General features: G+C 35.0%; 2 protein-coding genes across 4 annotated transcripts in view; both read left to right on the forward strand.

The window, feature by feature from the left end:
* LOC109001572 (ABC transporter D family member 1-like) overlaps positions 1-17,140 on the forward strand; it is a 38,285-nt gene extending 21,145 nt beyond the window's left edge. Inside the window, exons 9-26 of one of the 3 annotated variants that reach the window (XR_004802513.1) lie at positions 533-771; positions 873-1,177; positions 1,265-1,622; positions 5,310-5,409; positions 5,490-5,598; positions 6,497-6,587; positions 7,095-7,219; positions 7,350-7,499; positions 7,695-7,767; positions 9,086-9,266; positions 9,353-9,511; positions 13,639-13,800; positions 13,873-14,109; positions 15,248-15,411; positions 15,502-15,554; positions 15,647-15,725; positions 16,242-16,432; positions 16,881-17,140. Coding sequence is in view for 2 of the 3 variants with exons in the window: in XM_035694444.1 (XP_035550337.1) it covers positions 533-771; positions 873-1,177; positions 1,265-1,622; positions 5,310-5,409; positions 5,490-5,598; positions 6,497-6,587; positions 7,095-7,219; positions 7,350-7,499; positions 7,695-7,767; positions 9,086-9,266; positions 9,353-9,511; positions 13,639-13,800; positions 13,873-14,109; positions 15,248-15,411; positions 15,502-15,554; positions 15,647-15,725; positions 16,242-16,328 (2,672 nt within the window). In the remaining variant the exon portion in view is untranslated. Of the gene's footprint in view, positions 1-532; positions 772-872; positions 1,178-1,264; positions 1,623-5,309; positions 5,410-5,489; positions 5,599-6,496; positions 6,588-7,094; positions 7,220-7,349; positions 7,500-7,694; positions 7,768-9,085; positions 9,267-9,352; positions 9,512-13,638; positions 13,801-13,872; positions 14,110-15,247; positions 15,412-15,501; positions 15,555-15,646; positions 15,726-16,241; positions 16,720-16,880 lie in introns of those variants that run through there. The other 2 variants (XM_018978924.2, XM_035694444.1) reach the window with 2 other exon arrangements.
* Positions 17,141-20,431: 3,291 nt separating this feature from the next.
* LOC118349628 lies at positions 20,432-21,064 on the forward strand. Its single transcript, XM_035695124.1, has one exon. It carries the CDS (start codon positions 20,432-20,434, stop codon positions 21,062-21,064), a length of 633 nt encoding a protein of 210 aa, XP_035551017.1.
* Positions 21,065-21,772: the final 708 nt, after the last annotated feature.

The raw sequence follows: 21,772 nt of genomic DNA on the forward strand, positions 1-21,772 counted from the left end.
GTGTTGGTGTTAATGTCAATCAATTGGTAGAGCTCAAGCTACTGTTTGATAGCAAAATTGGAAATGACAAATAGAATTTTATAAATATAAACAAAATAAGCAACAGTTACACAAATCTTATCTAAATAAGCAATAGTTACACAAATCAGATAAGATTTAAATGCATGAGCAGTACAACATAGCAATCCAAGAAAATTTAGTTCCAAAACAGTTTCTTCTCAGTATCTCATTTGTTAACCTATATATGTACTCTGATTTTATGATTACCCATAAAGGGCATCATTATGGCTATTGAAAACTTTGGTTAAAAAAGGCTTGTGTGTATATCTCATATTCAACATACTATCCTGATCTTATTGTTAAAAGTTAATGTTCTCTGGATGTTTTACTGTCCATTATGATTATATATGTATTGTATATCAAAATAGAAAAACAAAATGCTTGTTTTAGCATTAATGGGTCTAAAAGATGTATTTCTTTCTTCTGAGATACCAGCTCAGCATGTGATAATGTTCTTAATTTTTTTCTGCAGGTCCCAATGGTAGTGGAAAGAGCTCACTTTTTCGAGTTTTAGGAGGCCTCTGGCCTCTGGTATCTGGCCACATTGCGAAACCTGGGGTTGGTTCTGATCTTAATAAGGAGATTTTCTATGTGCCACAACGACCATACACTGCTGTAGGAACACTTAGGGATCAGTTAATTTATCCTCATACTGTAGATCAAGAGGTTGAGCCTCTCACTCCTAGTGAAATGGTGGAGCTATTGAAAAATGTAAATTTTCTAATCTTACATTTTTTCTCTTATTGTTTTCTCTATATGCCTTGATTCTTAAACATAACTCATCGAATGGGTATTGTATGTTTTTTTTCAAGGTTGACCTTGAGTACCTGTTAGAGCGTTACCCACCTGAAAAAGAGATTAACTGGGGAGATGAACTATCTCTGGGCGAGCAACAAAGATTGGGGATGGCCAGACTGTTCTACCATAAGCCTAAATTTGCAATTCTTGATGAGTGCACGAGTGCAGTCACAACTGATATGGAGGAACGCTTTTGCGCGAAAGTCCGAGCAATGGGAACATCATGCATAACTATATCACATCGACCAGCACTAGTTGCATTTCATGACGTGGTGTTGTCTTTGGATGGTGAAGGAGGCTGGAGTGTTCATTTTAAAATGTTGGACTTCTAAGTTCAGTTTGCAACGTTTTGTGTTTATGTTAATGATTAAGAGATTTGTTTGCCTAACTTTGATTATAATTGCAGAGAAGATTCTCCTGTCCTTAGCGAAGCAGATATAACTATGGTGAAGAGTCCTGACACAGAACGCCAGAGTGGTGCAATGGCTGTACAACGAGCATTTGCGACAGCTGGAAAGGTTAAAATTTTAAATTTCAGTTGTTGTCATGGCTGTCTTCTTTTATACCATTGTACTTTATACAACCCTTCAATTCTTTGTGTCCAGAATTCTACTCGCTCAAGTTCCAAAGCACAATCATACATAACTGAGGTGATAGCAGTGTCTCCTCCTGTGAATGAAACAGTTCCATTGGCAGTGTTTCCACAAATCCAAATGACTCCAAGGTTATTGTCATTGAGAGTAGCTGCCATGTTCAAAATACTGGTGAGTTTTTTTTTCATGACCTATTTCTTTTATGCTTTTGGCATGAGATTGGTTCTCTGTGTTGAAGATAATATCAAATCAATAACTTGATTTGATTTTCATAATTAAATCACTTTGATTTGATATTATTTTGATTTGATATTCATAATGTTTACCTTATCTTATCTCAATGTAATTTCCTATAAATAGGGATGTATGTCTTGTATTCAATAACAATCAAGAAAGTAAAAATATAGCCCTCAAAAGTATCTTTCCCTGTTTCTCTTTTCTTCATCTTCTTTTATATTATATTTGATTTTCTATCATGGTATCTGAGCCCTTGGCTAACGCTAGGCTCGATCTTGTGGAATATCTATTCTTCCACTAGGTTTACCGCCATTCAATTATGTATCGTCTCAAATTAATGCATTTGAAGTATCTCTATTAGTTGTGAGACCTTTTTTATTGGGTTTTGATCTGTTGTGAGCATTGTTTGAAGCCTAAGATCCAATTTTGGCCTTTTGATTTTGGTCTAATAGTTGACCAAGGCCATATATAGCCTATTGTTGGCCACAATTCTAGATTTGATGTTCCAATTACCAGCCACTTCATCACCAACACCATCATCTTATCGATGATCAATTAATGAATATGAAGGCTAATTTCAAATTTCAAACTCAAGATTCCAAAGTTTTCCACCTTGAGTTTGAGGGGGAATGTTGAAGATAATATCAAATCAGTAATTTGATTTGATATTATATTGATTTGATTTTCATAATTATCAAATCAAAGTTATTTTGATTTGATTTTCATAATGTTTACCTTATCTTATCTCAATGCAATTCCCTATAAATAGAGATGTATGTCTTGTATTCAATAACAATTGAGAAAGTAAAAATGTAGCCCTCAAAAGTATCTTTCCCTGTTTCTCCTTTCTCCATCTTCTTTTATATTATATTTTATTTTCTATCACTCTGGACTAGTGGATTGTGGTTAGGGGTGATGCCCCCCCTATATGGGTAAGTTTTCACCTCCTCCCTTAGTCTCTGTCCCATCCAAGCGGGGATGCAGTTTCACCCCCGCCTCCGCCCCACCATATATTCGCCTGTACCAGCCCAACGGATGGGAGGATTGGAGCTGAACTCGCCTCACACTGCTACTAGGAACCCTAGTCATAGTGAGCTCTACTCCACACCCATAGTATGGACCTATTTGCCTTCTCTTCACAATGCAGATCCAAACAAACCAATACCAAGACTGACACTCAAGTATTCCTGACAGAAAAATCGTCCATAGGGTTTGAACCAAGAATGAAAATCTCGAAATAAAAAATTAAAACAAAAAATGACCAACATACCATAAACGAAACCAAAAACAAAGCTAAAATCAACCAGAGCTTCCAACAACGAGGGAAATCTCCTGGATCTGGTCGTGGACAACATGGTCCATACTTCGGTTGATGTCCATGCTAACCACAACTTGTGGTTATGTTTTGTAGTTGTGTTGATCTTCTAGTTCTTGATTTTGAATGCTCTGAGACTAGATGCCCTACTCTTTGCATTTCCTTCATATTTCCAAATTCTCCATATTGAGTCCCTTGGTTATTCAAGGCAAAAGCTTCATCCTTATGATTTTGCAAGTTACAATTGTTGATAGATTCACGCACTTACCTTCACTTCTAGTTTGTGACTTTATGCTTTGCTTTAACCTCTAGGCACTTTGCAGGGTGCCATTTTATGGTGGCAATTTCTGGCGGTTTTGATGTTAAGGAGATTTTTTTCTCGTAATTCTTTGGGAAGAGTAGAAAGAATTGAACTGCACACAGAAACTGATGCATGTTGATAATTTATACTAATTTTAGTAAGAACTACTTTTGGTAAACGTCTTCATCCATTTGTTTAATTTTATCGAGCTGCTTAAGTAGTTGTACTCATGAACTGGTGTAAATTCACTCTCCGTGTACCTGAAACAGCTACAATAGAACATACTCCACTAACTCTTAAGTGATGCAAATCAGATCCACAAATAATATCTAGGTTATCTGCAGATAAGGAATGCATAACTACTAAATCCATAGCTCTCAGGTTGAGGTGTTCTTGGTGAAATGACCAAGTCTGTTTGTTTTTTTCTAAATTGTGCCAAGTCATATTTTTGTCCTCATTCATTATATTCTGCAACGTGAAACTTGGAGCATTGGCATTGGATTAGCCAAATGCCTTTTCATCTTCAAATTTAGCAAATATCATCCATATTTGCTCCACATTGAATTAGCTAAATTGTTTTCATCCAAAATATAAGCTACCGTAAATTCATTTTTATTTTCAAATATGAAAAGAACTATAGCAAGTCTAAAAGTATTTTTGAGATTATTATATTATAGATACGAGAGTTTTATTTACATATGAGATTTTACCATCTATATACATATGAGATTATTATATTATAGATTGTTGGATTGTGAAAATGAAAATGAATATGATTGTTGGAGGTTATTGAAGATTATGAAAATAAAATAAACAAGTAATTAAAAAATAAAAATTAATTAAAAAAGTATAAAATGTAAAAATAATATTTTATTATTATAGAGAGTATGGTCACTAATCTAATGTAGACTTCAAGTTTTGAATGATTAGCTAAAAGTGAAAAAACTACATATTAGTCAAAATTTGAAGAATAGGATGTCCAATCCAATACCAATGCTCGTGAACATAAAAACAATAAGAGCCAATCTTTTCTGATAGAAATGCCCCTTTTGATGGAAAAAATGTAAACAATAAGAGTCATATTTACCCAAAAACGTGAGAAACAGTTTAGGAAGCAGTTCAATAATTGTTATATATTTTGCCTCAAATATCCAAAGCCCGCAGTTCTATTTCTTCAATTGTCCCAAATTTGGCTTCCTTGGGTAATCATTTTCAAGAAGTGTTTTGTTCTGTTGGGTATTTTTTTTCTTTGGTCGTGTAGCATCTAAAAATGTTTTGGGGGTGTTTTTTTACTAACGGGGGGGATCTCCCCCTGACTTGTCCAGCTGCTGTGCAAGAGGAATGGGGATTTCTCCACCCTCCACCACGGCTTGTGCAGCTTTGGTTGTTTCAAAATGTGTTTTTAAGATTTTTCTTCTACTAAGGGTTTTTGGTAAGTGAATTTTTTAATACCGTTCCCGAGAACGGTTTTGCTCTCTTGAGCTAGGTGGAGAGGTCTAACTAGCATGTAAATCCTTATCAAAACCCCAGGTGTACCAGAGCCAACCAATGTGTCTGTATATGTATTTACAGCTCAAAACTGTAGAGGCCCAGATCCAGAAAAATTTAAGCAGAGGGCGACATGTATCCACAGTCATGCGTTTCCATGTATCCGATCATGTGTTGGTAGTAAAGCTTACTCTTCTACTTGGGAATGTATTTTAAACTTAGTGATTAAAAAAATCCCACCCAGTCCCCCCCTCCCCTGGGTCTCTCTCTCTCTCTCTCTCTCTCTCTCTCTCTCCTGCATGGGTTTAAAAATGGGTTGGGATTTTGTTGATCGCTTGGGAGTACTGTTTCGCTGTCCCATACCAGTCCACTTGCCATCCCTTGTGAACGCTTTATTCTTTTCATGATATCAAATATTCAAAGACTACATTCTCAGTTATACATTGCATCTATTTAAACCATGGCAATAAGTTTCCTAAAAGTTATTTTATTGGCCATCAAACTGCTTGGCTTTCAGGTACCAACATTACTTGATAGACAAGGAGCACAATTCCTTGCGGTTGCTCTTCTCGTTGTATCAAGAACATGGATCTCTGATCGAATTGCCTCACTGAATGGTATTTTCTTTTCCCTTCTATAAGCATTTGATAATATTGGGGATATTGTATTTGTTATTGAGGGGCATTAATATTCACAGGAACCACCGTGAAGTTTGTTTTGGAGCAGGATAAGGCATCCTTTATTCGGCTAATTGGTGTTAGTGTTCTTCAAAGTGCTGCTTCTTCTTTCGTTGCACCTTCTTTAAGGTAATTTTGTCATCTAGTGGACTAGGCTTTTTATAGAAGTCAGTACAGCTATAAACCAGTTGGATTGCCGGGTACAATGGATTCCAACTGATTGTGCTTATTCGCAACTTCATGAGTTTTAGAGCTAGGCACCGGAAGGTTAAGAGGGTAAATAATGTGTTAGCACTCAAATCCATGTCCTTTTTACCTCGTTCCTTCAGAAAGAAGGCTTAGTGATATTCCGTTTGCTGTAGTTTTCTTTATTGGGTTGCATTTGGTATTTCTGTTGCTTCAATCTTTTGATACTGGTTTCCTGTTATTCTTACAGACATAATGTTTTATGGCTCGCATATTGGTGGGCATTCTCATGGTCATTTGTAATGTTTTGTGTGATGTCTGATGAATAATTCCATCATAAATCATACTCTAATAAATTGTGTTGATATAAAGTTTCTGCTACATCATGAAACTGTTGGTTTTTTATCCGTCTGAGTGTAACGCTTAATTTAATTATCCAACGATATCGAAGATTTATTCATCAAGGATCAAGATCCCTTAAAGTTCTTGTCCAAACTTTAGGGCCTAAGGTGAGAAATATATACGCACAAAGTGAGCCTCACAACATTTATAGTTATTAGAGTGATTTTTTGACTAAATCCATTCATCAGTGAGCCGTGTCAGTTACTCAGTTTGTATTCTTCTTTTTGATACTCTTGATGCTATAGTCAAGTGTAACTTTCATGAGTGTTTTTTCTACTTTTACAAGCTTAACACTCCTCTCTCTTTTTTTCTAAAAAAAAGTTATTTTGCACATCTACTGCATTAGATTGTTTCTGGTATGATGAAGAGAAGGTGAAGTACATGATAGTTTGTTACCATTCATTTTGCAACAATCAATTAAATTATGTTTGTTTTCTAGGCACTTGAAAGCCAGGCTGGCCCTTGGGTGGAGGATCCGTTTGACTCAACATTTACTGAAGAACTATTTGAGAAATAATGCATTTTATAAGGTATTTATTTTAAGTGTGTCGTCAATTCTTTTTTTTTTTTATACGTAAAATGGATTTTTATTAATACTAGAAAAGTATGTAGTCAATTCATTTGGCATGCCTATCTTGCATGAACCCTGTATGTGTGCATGGGAGGCATTACAGCATTGTGAATAAAAGCTGTTTGCAGTATTTATGGATAATTTTTGTTTTGGAAATACTTCTAAAAAAAAATTTGTTTTGGAAATTGTGTGCTGCATATTTGTAACTTATCTAGTATTATCTTTTTGTTACGTGCATTAGACATTTATATTTGTTGTCTATGAATTAAATATCATTGTTATAGTACCTTTTTAGTGTTAAAAAAGGACTCTTTTTGGAAATTCTGCTCTTCATATTCGAAAATTTGTTTGTTTTATACATTGGGATTGTTGTCTGGATCATTAAAATCTATTTGGTTGATTTTTAAGCTCTCTAGCGAGACATACAGGATTACAGGCAAACTCATTTCAAAATGCATCTTTGTAGGTCTTTCAAATGTCAAGCAAAAATATTGATGCAGATCAGAGAATAACTCATGATCTGGAAAAGTTGACCACTGATTTGTCGGGACTGGTTACTGGAATGGTAAAGCCATCTGTGGACATTCTCTGGTGAGTAATCTATTCAGTATGGTTATCATGGTGCCAGGGATTTAGTCTTTCTAGGAGCCTGATAAGAGTTTCAACTACTGCTTGCTCGTCTTTTCCATTGATCCTTGTAAGTGTTTCTGTTATTTTCAAGGTTCACGTGGAGAATGAAGCTGTTAACAGGTCAGAGGGGAGTTGCCATATTGTATGCCTATATGTTACTGGGTCTGGGTTTTCTAAGAACTGTTGCTCCTGACTTCGGTGATCTGGCAAGTAAAGAACAACAACTTGAAGGAACCTTTAGGTAACCTTTTTTGGTTTGCTGCTTCCCATGTCGTAATGCTTGAGCGATATTGCTTTAACATCAACCTGACATGACACATTTTGTATGAAATAGGTTCATGCATGAAAGACTGCGTACTCATACTGAATCATGTCGCTAATGCTTGAGCAATATTTCCTTTAACATCAACCTGACTTCACATTCTGTATAAACTAGGTTCATGCATGAAAGACTGCGCACTCATGCTGAATCTGTTGCTTTCTTTGGGGGTGGTGCTCGAGAAAAAGCTGTAAGTTGCCTGAACTTCACGGTGTGTTCTGTTTATGGGTGTTAAATTGCTTTCGTGTGATAATTGATATTGATATTTCTTGACGTCCTGGACCTTTTTTTCAAACATGGACATACGGTTTGCTGTTTGACATGAAATATGAATGTCTGCCATTGCCCTGAATGTGGATGCCTCAAGTAAACGTTTGGGGAAAAAAGGTTTATGTTATAAAACATTGCTAAAAGGGGAAATTTGAGCAATAACCTGGTGAATTCTTATTGAAGTCTCTGCATTGGTGTAGGACACTTGCACATGCAATGTTGTCTATCATGCCACTATTTGATTTGAGTTCCCTCCATGGCGACCTTTTTTTCTTTTTCTTTTTTTAATTTTTAATTTTTTACATTCATTTAATTTACTTCAAGTTCGACCTTGGCTTTTCAGGTGATTTATTATTTTCACTTCAAACTATGTTTATAGTCTGTGGTATGAAATAACTTCTCACTATTCTACATCCATTTTATGGTGCCTTCTTTGGTAGTGGGTTTTAAAAGCTTAAATGCTTTTAAAAAAAAAAAAACCTGCCAGCCTGAATGGTATTAGTAGAAGAGTGATCTGTTGTAAAAAATGCTATCACCCGTGAGCTCTTCACCTTGGCCATGTTTCAAGCTCTTGTAAGGAGCGGGGACATAGATCAGAGTCAAGGTAGTGAAGTGAGTTACATTTTGAAAATTCAGTACATGAAGAAGAGTTGTGGCTTTCTTCATGAAAGTGATAGATTTGATCCAGAAAGCTCTGAAAGGTGCCCTACTAAGAGGAAGCCAGTAATCCTTTTCAGTAGAGAATGATAAGCTTAAATCTGTCAATGACATGTTAACACTCCTAGTTTGCTGAGCATTCATTTACAGATTGGTGGCAGCTTGGGTGAGAGTTACGTTAGAGATATCAAAATAACTGAAATACTTTTATGGACCCTTAATATAGGACTCTTTTCAGTGATAGCTGGCATCTTGTAAATCTTCTATTCAGTGGTAGCTTAAACAGGAGTGTTTTTTTTCGTGCCATTGGTGAGGTGTTTTTAAAGATCATCTTTTGAACATTTTAGAACTTCATAGATACTTATAAAAAAAACATTTTAGAACTCCATAGATATATATTTGTTACCGTTACAATGTCTACATGATAGGAATACTAGTTTGAAGCTTAACAAATCAGTATTGTTTGAGGAAACTAATAATATGTATGTTAGATTGTAAATGATTCCCTTCTGAATGCTATATGTAAGATAATTGGTATTAGGTATTAATTTATGGATTTATATGTTCTTGTTACTGAGCAGATGATTGAGTCGAGATTCAGGGAGCTTCTCAATCACTCCATGTCACTTTTGAAAAAGAAATGGCTGTTTGGCATGCTTGATGATTTTACCACAAAGCAACTCCCACATAATGTGACTTGGGGGTTGAGCTTGTTATATGCCATGGAACACAAGGGTGACCGAGCGTTGGTTTCTACTCAGGGTATGATTGGTTCGATAATAATTTTGATATGCTGTTGGCCTTCTATAATCTATCTCTCTCTCTCATATACAATTATATTTTTTCAGGTGAGCTGGCACATGCATTGCGGTTCTTAGCTTCTGTTGTATCTCAAAGCTTTTTAGCTTTTGGTGACATTCTTGAATTGCATAAAAAATTCCTTGAGCTCTCTGGTGGCATTAACCGAATTTTTGAGCTTGAAGAGCTTCTACATGCTGCACAGTCTGGTATGTCATTCTTTTTCCTTTTAGACTTCAACTGATATCTTTATTGGATCTTTTTTAAAGAGCTCAGTCCAAATTTCTTGTGATTCAAGAATGGGGAGAAGGAAATGATTTTTTTTATAAGTAAGAAGATATTTTACTAATATTGAAATAGGCATAGCTCAAGACTAATTAGGTATACAAGAGAATACAACTAATTAGGAACTAGAAAAGGATACAAGGAATTTATGAAAGTCAAGACCATTAAAATCTATAACAATGTCCCACATAAATAAAGTCTTCAAGAAAAAACTCTTAAATTTTTCCCAAGTTGAGAAGGAAATGATAAATAACAAAATACAAAAGGTGGGAATGGAATAAGGAAATACCTGGGATCCTAATTAATTATTGTGAATTATTTATGGGATTCATTAGTGGCTGGAATACATATTTGATAAACCACACCAGAGTTTATTACAAGGGAGTTTTTAGGAAGAAACTGTTTGATGGGAAGCTGATATATGGTGTACTTGTGTATGAAGAGCTCTCTAGTAGCTAATTCTGAATTATTGATAAGTTTAAATGCATCACATAGCTCACATATGGCTGATAATGAGATGATTCTCTTGCATTTGTTCATTCATATTGTAACAAGTATCGATATACATCAGATATAATACCATTTTTTAAAACAAGAGAGTCCATATGGCCTGAATTGTGCATTTTATCCATCTAAATCTGCAATCAAGAGCTTTGAGATCAGAAATTGGGAAATGATATATTCCACAGACAAACCATATTAGTCACTCTGTGGGCAGAGGAGAGATCAAGAGATTGTCAGAGCAAGGACGGCAAAGCAGTAGAAGAAAAATATTTTGGTATAAAAGAGAAGATGTTGTCACCTACCTGGTGCATGCCTTTTTGTAGAAGTAGCAAAACTAACAATGCCCACATATTTTGGCTAAGTGGGGTCGGATTACACTAATAAAGAGCACCCTTTCAAACCTGCCCACATATTTCTTGTCATTATTTCCTCTTCCAGCTAGTGTTACCTCTCGGATCGAGAAGCTTCTACAAGATTTTTTGTGGAGTGGACTTGGTGATGAGTTTAAGTATCATTTAGTTGGGTGGGATAGGGTGTGCTCTCGAGGGGTGGTGGATTGGGGATTCATAATGTGAGGGCCTTCAATAAGGCTTTTCTAGGGAAATGGCTATGGAGATATAATTATGAGAGGGAAGCACTATGGAAGGTGGTGATTGATACTAAGTATGGGGGTTGGGGGGGGGGGGGGGGGGGGGGGGTGGTGTTGGTGCTCTAATGAAGTTAGGGGGGCATACGGAGTGGGGTTATGGAAGCATATTCGGAAAGGTTGGTGGTCTTTATCTAGCAACACTAGGTGTTTGGGGAATGGAAATAGAATCAGCTTTTGGCATGATGTTTGAGTTGGAGATATGGTTCTTAAGGATGCCTATCCCTCTATTTTCAGAATTGCACGGGAACAAGATGCTTTCTTGGTGATCTGTGGGAAATTACAAATGGTGCGCAGCAATGGAATGTTAGCTTCATTAGGGAGGCACATGATTGGGAAGTGGGTGTTCTGGTTGAGTTCTTTAACTTGTTATACACAATTAGTCCTGTTGCTACAGCGGCAGATAAGTTGGAGTGGCGGCCTTCCAGCAAAGTCAAATTTTCTGTACGCTCTTTCTATGAGACTCTCACTGCCCAAGCTAGGAATAATTTTCCTTGGAAGAACATTTGGCAGAGTAAAGCACCTCATAAGGCTTGCTTTTTTTGCTTGGACAGCAGCTTTAGGGAAGATTTTGACCATGGATAATTTAAGAAAATGTGGGCTTATCATCATTGACTGGTGCTGTATGTGCAGAAATAGCGGTGAAATAGTGGATCATTTACTTCTACATTGTGAGTTTGTACGGGACATATGGAATTATTTCTTCAGCAAAGTGGGATTAGCATGGGTTATGCCGGGAAGGGTGGTTGAACTATTAGCTAGTTGGCGAGGGATCATGGGGACACCACAGATTGCAGCTGTGGAAGATGGCTCCCATTTGTATATTTTGGTGCATCCGGAGAGAAAGAAATGATGGACATTTTGAGGACCATGAGCATTTCTTAGAAGAGTTTAAGAGCTTTTTCTGGAAGACCTTATATATATATATATATTTTTTTTATAGTTAATAAGAGATTTTATTCTAAATAAAAAGGCATAGCCCAAGTACATAGGATGTATACAAGTGAGTACAGCTAAATACAAGCTAAAGCAAAAACAGTACTAAAATAAAACATGACAAATGTTCCCATCCCTTACAAGATTCTTCACCCAAAACTTAAAAGTGCTAAAGAAAAAATCCCTAAACTTCCCCATGGAACGTTCGCAATCTTCAAAACAGCTCCCATTTCTTTTAAGCCATAAGCACCAAAACAAACATAAGGGAATCATCCTCCAAATTGCTGCACTGCCTCTACATCCCACTGAACCTTGCCAGCAAGCCAAAAAATCCACCACATGCATAGGCATCACCCAAGCAATGCCTACCCTTGCTAAAATCTCATTCCACAAAATTGTCGCCACCTCACAGTGAAGGAAAAGATGGTTAACAGATTCACCATCCTTCTTACAAATAAAACACCAATCAACCACAAAAAAATCTCTCTTCCTCAAATTATCTGTGGTTAATATTTTCCCAAAAGACACCAACCAACAGAAGAAAGCAACCTTACTAGGCACCTTTACCCTCCAAATACATTTCCAGGGAAAGTCTTTAACTCCCTGACTAATTAATGCCTTATAAAAAGATTTTACAGTAAATCTGTAGTTATTTGTTTGCAACCACAGTAGGCTGTCCTCTCTATTCTGGTCAATTTTCATATCATATAATCTTCCCAAAAAATCAGAAATCTCACCCACTTCCCAATCCTGCACATCTCTATTGAAATCCACATTTCACTGAAGCATGTTATTAGAAATCTTATAAGACTCAGCCACTGCAGTTTATCTCTAGCAATCCTAAATAAATTAGGACAAATGTACTTAAGAGCTGAATCCCCACACCAAGTATCATGCCAAAAGTAAATATTTGCCCCATCCCCCACTTTAAAATTTAAGTTTATAACAAAGGCCCCCCATACTAGCCGGAAGACCTTATTTATGTGGGCCATTGCTATAGATTTAAATGGTCTTTGTTTCCATGATTTCCTTGTAAATGTTTCTAGTTCCTAAATAGGTGTAATCACATGTATACTTCCTATGTACATGGGCTATGCGTATCTAATATCAATAAAATATCTTTTACTTATCAAAAATAATAAAATTCAAGTGCGTGCACTATAGAAAGTCATCTATCTAGAATTATGATTTCTAATGGATTTCTAGCTATCCACAGAAACAGTGTAAATTACTTAAATCTAAAATAATATCAGTGAAGCTTTTCATCTTGGAGTCCAAGGTTTTTTGTTTGAGGTATACCATGTTCGTCATTAACAACTACATGATAGCATATCAGTAGGGAGAGACAAGTTGTTTTCAAGCTTTCAATAGTAGAAATTGAAAGTACTGTTTATGGAACATGTATCTGGAGCATATGGCACTGGATAGTATCTCAGAGTAAAAATGGAATTACTATTATATGTTCTTTTTCCCTATAATGAGTAAGTATTAGATTGCTGGGACAGTTGGACATGATGATGCGTATTATCATCTTTGGGGAGCATGATAAATAATCCCTTGTTTGGGAAGCATATCTATTTTTATTGGTATACATGCAGATTACAGCATGGCCTACCTTTTTGCAAAAGGCTACAATGTTGTTAGAAGGGAGCAAATAAACTTCTCTGCATAGTAACATTAGTTGCTGAGCTTTCCATATCAAACTGTGGAATTTGGATGTGGTTTTATTCTGTCTTAAATCGTTGATTGTAGTTATACCAATTCCATATCAAGATGATTTTCTTCCATTATCTTGATTATGTAAATAAAAAAGGAAAAGAATTAGATTTAATACTGTCCTTGTTTGGTGTTTATTAATATGTACTTTGGTCAATCAATAGCAATCATTCTTCACTTCTCTTTTCCTGTTAGATCGATTCATCAAGAGTTACATGTTCACGCTAACGGACTTTGTTGGCCTTGCAGCGGACTCTATGTCTGATATCAAGTCACCATTAGACAGGAGAGATCATTACTCTGAAGACAGCATTTCCTTCTTTGAAGTGGATACCATTACCCCAGCACAGAAAATGTTGGCTAGGCAGTTGACATGTGACATAGTACCAGGGAAAAGCCTGCTTGTTACTGGTTAGTGCAAGTAAGCTTCTTTATTTATCTGGTTATGCAAATTTGAATCTGACAAGTATGCATTGTTTTAAGGTCCAAATGGGAGTGGGAAAAGTTCAGTCTTCAGAGTCCTTAGAGGTCTATGGCCTGTTGTAAGCGGAAGACTCACTAAACCATCCCAAGGTATCGATGAAGTGGCCGGATCTGGCTGTGGTGTTTTCTATGTTCCTCAGCGACCTTACACATGCTTAGGAACCCTGAGGGATCAAATTATATATCCTCTCTCCTATGAGGAGGCGGAATTGAGGGCATTAAAGTTGTATGGAAAAGGTGAATTTCTGGCTTAAATTAGCATGCCCATATGATACTTTTTTTTTATAGTTAAAAGAGAGATTTTATTCCAAGTAGGCATAGCCCAAGTACACAGGATGTATACAAATGAGAACACCTAGTTACAAGCTAAAGCAGAATACAACTAAAGCAAAACGTTACTATCATTCCCGTTCCTTACAAGATTCTTCACCCAAAAGCTTAAAGTACTGAGGAAAAACTCCCTAAGTTCACCTATAGAACGTTCACAATTATCAAAGCACCTCCCGTTCCTTTCTAACCATAAACACCAAAGTAAGCACAGGGGGATCATCTTCATCACAGCAGTGTCGTTCCCCAGACCATTTGAAATTGCACCCATGACACAGCCAGACCCTTTTAATAGATTGTTTATATTTCCCCTGGGGGATGCAATTTGGCCATCCTAAAGCATGAAAATGTTGAGAAAACACTTTTGATCTCACCTTTAAAAATATTTCTGAAGTACTTGGCATATACTTTTGATCGGTAAGTCCTTGGCATATACTTATCAGCAAGAGTTTTCAATGTAGAGACATCTAAGACAATTGTAGCTCGAAATATTTGTGATAGCTTCAAGGTTGTGCGTGATTTAAGTCTCTTTCTCTCTGCATCAAGAAACTGAGAAAATGCTATCAATCAACCTTTTACCCCTATTTGTTTTTTTTTTTTTTTTGCAAGCAAAATAAAATTTCATTGAAAATAGTAAATAGACATAGCCCAAATACACAGGAAGTATACAAATAGCATACACCTAGTTACAAATTAGGAGCTAGAAAGTGATGCAAGAAAATCATGTAAGCTGGTTCCATTAAAAAGACAGGCTGAAGCCCAACAAAATGAAGTATGGAAGAAGAAACTTCTAAGCTCATCCGGAGAACATTCCTTATCTTCAAATCAAAACTTTGACTTGACACTTTATTTACTATAGACAATTTGGGAAAGCGTGGAACTTCAAATCTTCAAGACACTCTTCAAAACTTCAAGAGTTCCGGTGAATTAGACACTTTATTATTATTATTATCATCATCATCATCATTATAGCCATTGTTTAAGAAACAGTGTCAATAGTCTACTTTTTGCCATGATTCAGTTGAGGATTGTAATTGTGAAAATTCAGGTCAAAACACTCCTGACACCAAGATTGTACTGGATTCATGCTTGAAAACTATTTTGGAGAATGTTCGATTAAATTATCTTTTGGATAGAGATGAAGGTGGTTGGGATGCTAGTCTAAATTGGGAAGATACTCTTTCTCTTGGAGAACAGCAGAGATTGGGCATGGTGAGCTGAATCTTTTCAAAAGTCACCAATTCAAACTATACTACTATGACCAAGAATTTACTGAAAGATTTATTTCCTTTGTTTTACCAGGCACGCTTATTCTTTCACAAGCCTAAATTTGGCATCCTTGATGAGTGCACCAAGTATGTTTCAGAACCGCACAACTTGTTCTTAAAAGAAGTGTTGCTAGTTGTCTGACATCTTTGTTTTATGTGTATATTTTCTGAAATTGTAGCGCAACCAGTGTTGATGTCGAAGAACACCTTTATAGGCTTGCAACAAATTTGGGCATCACAGTTGTTACCTCCTCACAAGTAAGTATTGTAATTATGTTAGAGGTGCACTCAGTATTGATTGGGGACCCCTTCCATTTTCTTGTTTGCATGTATTGTGATGTAAATGTGAAAAATTTTATAGATTGTGTTGTTATGACCGTAATGACACCAATCAAATTGAGTTCCAAGAAGTAATCCGACTAGTGCATCTAGTTGGCTATTGCTGATGTAGCTTAGATTGTGTTGGATGCAATATTGTAGGATAGGGCTGGACTTTAAAATCTGGGCCTTTAAAATCTGGGCCATTTCTTCCCAGAATTCCATTCTGACATTTTCCCGAGTGACACAGAAATATGGTGAAGATTGATATTGTTGTCCAGCATTAATCGATTTATTTGCTTTAAATCAGCACATCTTTTTGTTTTGGTGAATACATTTAATTTTCCTCATTTTTCTGGAGTCCTTGAGATGACTAATGCGATGCTTCCCCAACTCCCTCCTCGTCCCCCGTCCCCCTCCCTCTCTCATTATGCTTATATCGCTCATGTTTTGCAGCGTCCGGCCCTAATACCATTCCATTCCATGGAATTACGGCTAATTGATGGTGAGGGCAACTGGGAACTTCGTTTGATCAAGCGATGAATTCCAACTCTGCTAGCATCTGCAGTCGTGACTTCCTTTTTTTGGCTGTTCTATTCTTACAAAATGCAGTGGGAACAAGACAACGTTGGCTTTGCCAATCAAAGGTATTGATATTTTCTGGTACTACTGCCAATTATTGTGCGCTATACATGATCTTGCATTTCTTTTGGGAGGGTGGGGGGCAAAGCAGAAGATAGTCAGATCAATCCAAATTGCAGAAACTGTTAGTAGACAGTGGCATTAAGAATCTGTACAGTTTTTTTTTTTTCCTTCTCTTTCTTCCTTTACCCTTTCTGTTAACCATATGTTGTAAGAAATCGAAATCTGTCATATTGATTAGCCCCCATTAATAAAATTTCACAAGAAAAGGTCATTACTTGTTAGCATCTTAGTTTGTGTGGTTTCCTTTTCGATTTTGTTTCTTTTTTCTTTTATAAGATTTTTTAAGCCTGCTCAGTTTTTAGCTCTACCACCACTTTCAAGCACCCTATATTTCTGTCACTCTGTTTATGAAATTTATGTTAATGAAGATTTTTTCTGTTCTGTCTCAAGATTTCTCATGTCATGCTACTGGCCAAGATGGAGTTAGGATTACGAATGTGAAATGTTAGGCTTGAAAGAGAACTATAATGACATGTTAAGATCTGATCCTTTACTATAAAGAAGAACTTTATGATCTAACCTAAAATTGTATTTTGTAATTTTCTTTGCATGCTAACATTTCTCGTTACAAATTATTCTCTAGTAGCTAACCATTTACATCTTTTTGTAACAAGATGAAAAATATATTTATCAAAGCAAAGATTAGAATTTGACTTATTTTATGAGAGTTGTGTTACTTTCAAGTCAGTGTATAAATATGTCATTTATGTGGGACCGCATCGGTCATAAAAGGTTCGTTACACAAATATTTTTTAAATACTATCTGATGTGGCAGATTTTTGCATTACCAATAGGTTTGATATATCGAAAAATTGCACTTACGAATGGAGTTTTTGGTTATAAAAGCTATTAGGATTAAAGATAAAAGTGGCTTGCTTATAAATAAGAAGGTAAAATTGGCGTAGGAAGATCAGGCTACTTTCTATTGTATGGAGAAATAAATAATTCTGACTGATTCAGGTACGTTTGGATGTGATAAGATGAGAAATTTTTTTAACTTCTTATAATTTTCTTTTCAAAAATCACTAAATATAAATTTATTTTCAGATTTTTTACTTTTTTATCTAATCATTATAACTTTTTCAAATTTTAAAATAAAACAAAAAAATTAATATCAATTTTTTTAAAGTTTCAAAATAAAAATAATATTCGATTAATTTTTAACTTTATAATATTTTCATTAAAGTTTTTCTCCCCTTTTTCAAAATCTAATAAAGATATCTTAATTTAAACTCTTTTATTACTATTTATATATCATTTTAATGCTATTCACATAATTTTGAGATACTTCAAATGTTCAATGGAGCCCACTTATGTTTTGAATAACCTTAAGAAAAATTATATCCATCATTTCTAAATCATAATTTTTTTTTCTCTTATTAAATGTGTGGTATATAGATGATGAGTAGAAGAATTTAATAAGTTTAAGAAAAATAAAAAAAAATTAAAAAAAAAAGGTGATATGTGGTGTGTAGGGATATAAATTGCAAAGCTCCGAGGATATAGATGTATTGAATGTGGTTGTTTGCAGTATCCGGTTAGGGTCTTCGACTTCAACCCTTTGGTCCCCTCATTTAGACCACACAGCAAATTGCCTTTTACCAGGGAAGAAGTTCTCGACTCTTTGGTCCATTGTCTTTTTTATTTTAATCTTTATCTATTTTTTAATGACTGCAAGCACTATAACGAAGCATTTGTTTAGGACACCCCAGATATCCTCCTCTTAGTATCTCTGTTTTAGTTTAATAGAAATTTGCTTATAATAAAAATAATCTTAATGACATGACGTATCATGATTAAGAGGAAAAAAAAAAAAAAAAAAAAAAAGGTTTCATTTCCACTTGCAAGTATAATACTGATTTCCTCCAGAACTTGTGGTGTGGAGATGATGGCGAGCGATATGGTGGAGATTCAATTGGGGATTTTATAAACATTGTGCCATAACTTTAATTTTATGCCTTGCAATGGCAAATCATTTTACGTAGTGGACATTTTATAAATACATAAAAGGATAAGGAGAGAAGAGAACACAGTACTTATGCTGGACGCTTAGGGACTTTGGGTCTTTTCTACTGAAACGAAATACAGTACGTGCTCAGAAAAAAACAATATTATATATTGTAAATTGAATTAACCCTAATCTCTTTTCAAATTCATCATTTATTTAAGACAAGTGTTATGGCTATAAAGATATTCTACAAAAATAAATTCACAAAAATAAATTCGAGAATGACTTGAGTTTTAGTTTCTAGTTTCAATGGTTTTTTCCAGTGATATATTGAAAGCAAAATTAACAGAAAGATTTCAAATGAATAAAAATATTATCTTATTTTTAAATTGAGAAATATTTTAGTCATGAAAGAATTACATAAAAGTAAACTCACAAACTGATGTGTTAAATTATAAAATTAATTTTTTTGTAAAGTAGATCTAACGAATCACATGAAATCATGTCAATTTATAAGTTTATTTTTAAGAAATTTATTTGTGTCTAACTTTACTAAACAAAATTATAACACATAAATACCACTTTTAAGTTTTATTACAACAAAACATTTAAATCTATGATGTCTTGTTACGATTCCCTTGGTTTTAAATCCTTGAATCCATATACAACCTAAAAGAAAAGCGAAAGGATTACTAAAAGCCAGGGAAATACCACTCACGCATAGATTGATCCTGTTTTCGTATCTATCCCCACTTAAAGATGAGATTGAAGCTGCACTACTAGCAGTTCTGATTAAGTTAGCAATTAGCTGAGTAATGTTAAGTATAAGTTTTAAATAGATAAATTTAATGTAAATTCGTTATAAAAAAAATTAAGTTTTATTAATAAAAAATAATTCTTTTTTATAATTTTTTAAAATAAACTCTATTTTTTTATAAAAATATTATATGAAATTTCTCTATTTAGAATTTATAAAAATATATATATATATTTACGAGAATCTAAAATTCTCCAATTAAAGAGGGAAAGTCTAGTGCTAAAGCTGCTCGCCCTAGCTAGGAATATCTGACCAAAATGTACATTTGTCAAAAACCAAATATCAGAAATCAATGGCCAGGCATGTTTTATTTATTTAATTCTTAGCAAAAAAACGAAAAATTATATTCGTTTCATCATTTATTTTTTTATTAATTTTCATTATTTTATAATATAATATTAGATGATAAATTTATAAATAAAATATAATAAATAATTTTTAATTATATAATACTATATTATAAGATGATGAGATGATAAAAATTAAGATGAAAAATATTACTTATACTACAAGACACGAGTCCCATGTATAAATTAAGATGCAAGAGAGACACTCTATCAAGTATCAAGTCTAGAGAAACACTTGTAAAGTAGAGATCGATATGTTTCTCATCCACTCAAAAGTGGACACGATCTTTACAAGAGACACTCTATCAAGTGTACTAGAGAAACTCTATCAAGTTTACACGTGTCTTTTAGCTTAGGTGGCATGGTTGTACTACTTTTCAGTTTCACAAGGGTCAAATATGTAATCATTCATGACTGGAAATAACTCCTTTCTGTTAATTTATTTTTTATTTTGATCTCCTTCTTAGTGGGGGCAAGCAGGATCCAGGCAATATATGCGCTCTGAGAGTGTAGCCCAACACTCTCCCAACTTGCAAGGGTCACTTGTGCAAAATCTTATCCCTTCAAGATTTTATAACCCTATTTTAATTTGGCATAATCTTCAAGTCAATCTAGCAGGATCCATGTCCATCTTATTATAAAGCATAAAAATCAAACTCTGCACGAAAACAATCTAACTAGCCTGCTGGGTGTTTATACAACAGCGGCCTCAGAAAAAGTAATACCAGCGCAGCTTCCTTCCAATATGCAAACACTATATATATTCCCCCACCAACAATCAAAACCTTCATCAACAATCAAAGCCTTCATCTCTCTCTCTCTCTCTCAAATGGGTACTTCTCAGCAGTTTTCCTCTCTTAGCTGTAAACTAACCATCAAACAAGCAAAACAAGTGGAATTGAGGTCCACGGGTTCTCTCTTTGTTAGATACTATCTTTCTGCAGGAAACAACAAAAGAATTCGGCTAAACAGTCGAGAAATCTCCTCCAGGTCCGATCTGTATTGGAACGAGTCCTTCTCATTGGATTGCTTTGCTACCCACGACACCATGGACAACCTAAAGCAAGAAAACGTGGTTTTCGAGCTCCGGTGGAGATCAAACAAAGTGCCTGTTCTTGGGAGGAATATTATTGGGGGCTCAAAACTCTTGGGTAGGGCAGAGATTCCATGGAAAGAAGTCTATGAGTCACCAAACATGGAGATGGAGAAGTGGGTCACGATGATTCCCACGAGTGGATCGCGTGTGCTTGTTGAAGGTGTCAAACCACCTAAGCTGCAAGTGGGAATGAAAGTTCAAGTTCCTGCAATGGTGGAAAAGGAGATCAGGAGGAGATCAAATTATGGGAAGGGAAAGAAATCATGGGATGAGTCATGTGGATGCAAAGATGGTCATGGGCATGGCTGCACTAGTTGTGAAGATTATAATATTTTTGCACTAGCGGCTGCTTTGGAGGCATTTTAATTAGGCGCAATGACATATAACATGTAATATTGGTTGGAGTCGACACTAGCTAGTTTGGCCTTATTATTGATTTATTAATTGTATTCGGGACATTGAGTTAATTTGTACTTAAGAGATGAATATGTATATTTAATGTGATGGGACTACAACTCTTGAAGAGAAATGAAATGGAGTCCAGCTCTTCAATTTTCAAACAACACACTATCAATAGTTTATAAATTAAATTATACCATGTAATATAACAGCCTTCAAATAACATTACTTAATAAATATATCCAACACACCATCAATAGTTTACTTCACCTTGATTTCACTTTCATTAAAAATACTGTAGCATTATTTTGATAACACGATACAAAGGATTGGAAGAAAATCGGTGGCATTTTTGGTACGAGTATATGCATTTAAAATAAAAAAAAATACTTTCTTTAAAGAGATTATACAAAAATAAATTTATAAACTAATATAATTTGATATAATATGTTAGTGTATAGCTCTTTTTTTTTTTTAAGAAAAATTGTCATCATTCATTCATCATATAAACTTACATACATGACCGGATATATTTTGGAATGTTCTCATATCAAACATGACATCATAAACCAAAATAATGCATTTGGAGCTCCACCATTACACTATTTCCTTTTGTGACCGGTCTAATCTTCATTATTGCTGATATTCTTTACAAACAAACATCTAAGAGACAAC

Source organism: Juglans regia, chromosome 10, assembly GCF_001411555.2.
Source record: "Juglans regia cultivar Chandler chromosome 10, Walnut 2.0, whole genome shotgun sequence".
In the NCBI taxonomy this organism is placed as follows: Eukaryota; Viridiplantae; Streptophyta; class Magnoliopsida; order Fagales; family Juglandaceae; genus Juglans; species Juglans regia.

Excerpts from the sequence above, each read along its gene's own strand:
- LOC118349628 (XM_035695124.1), top strand. The coding sequence starts at position 20,432 with ATGGGTACTTCTCAGCAGTTTTCCTCTCTTAGCTGTAAACTAACCATC.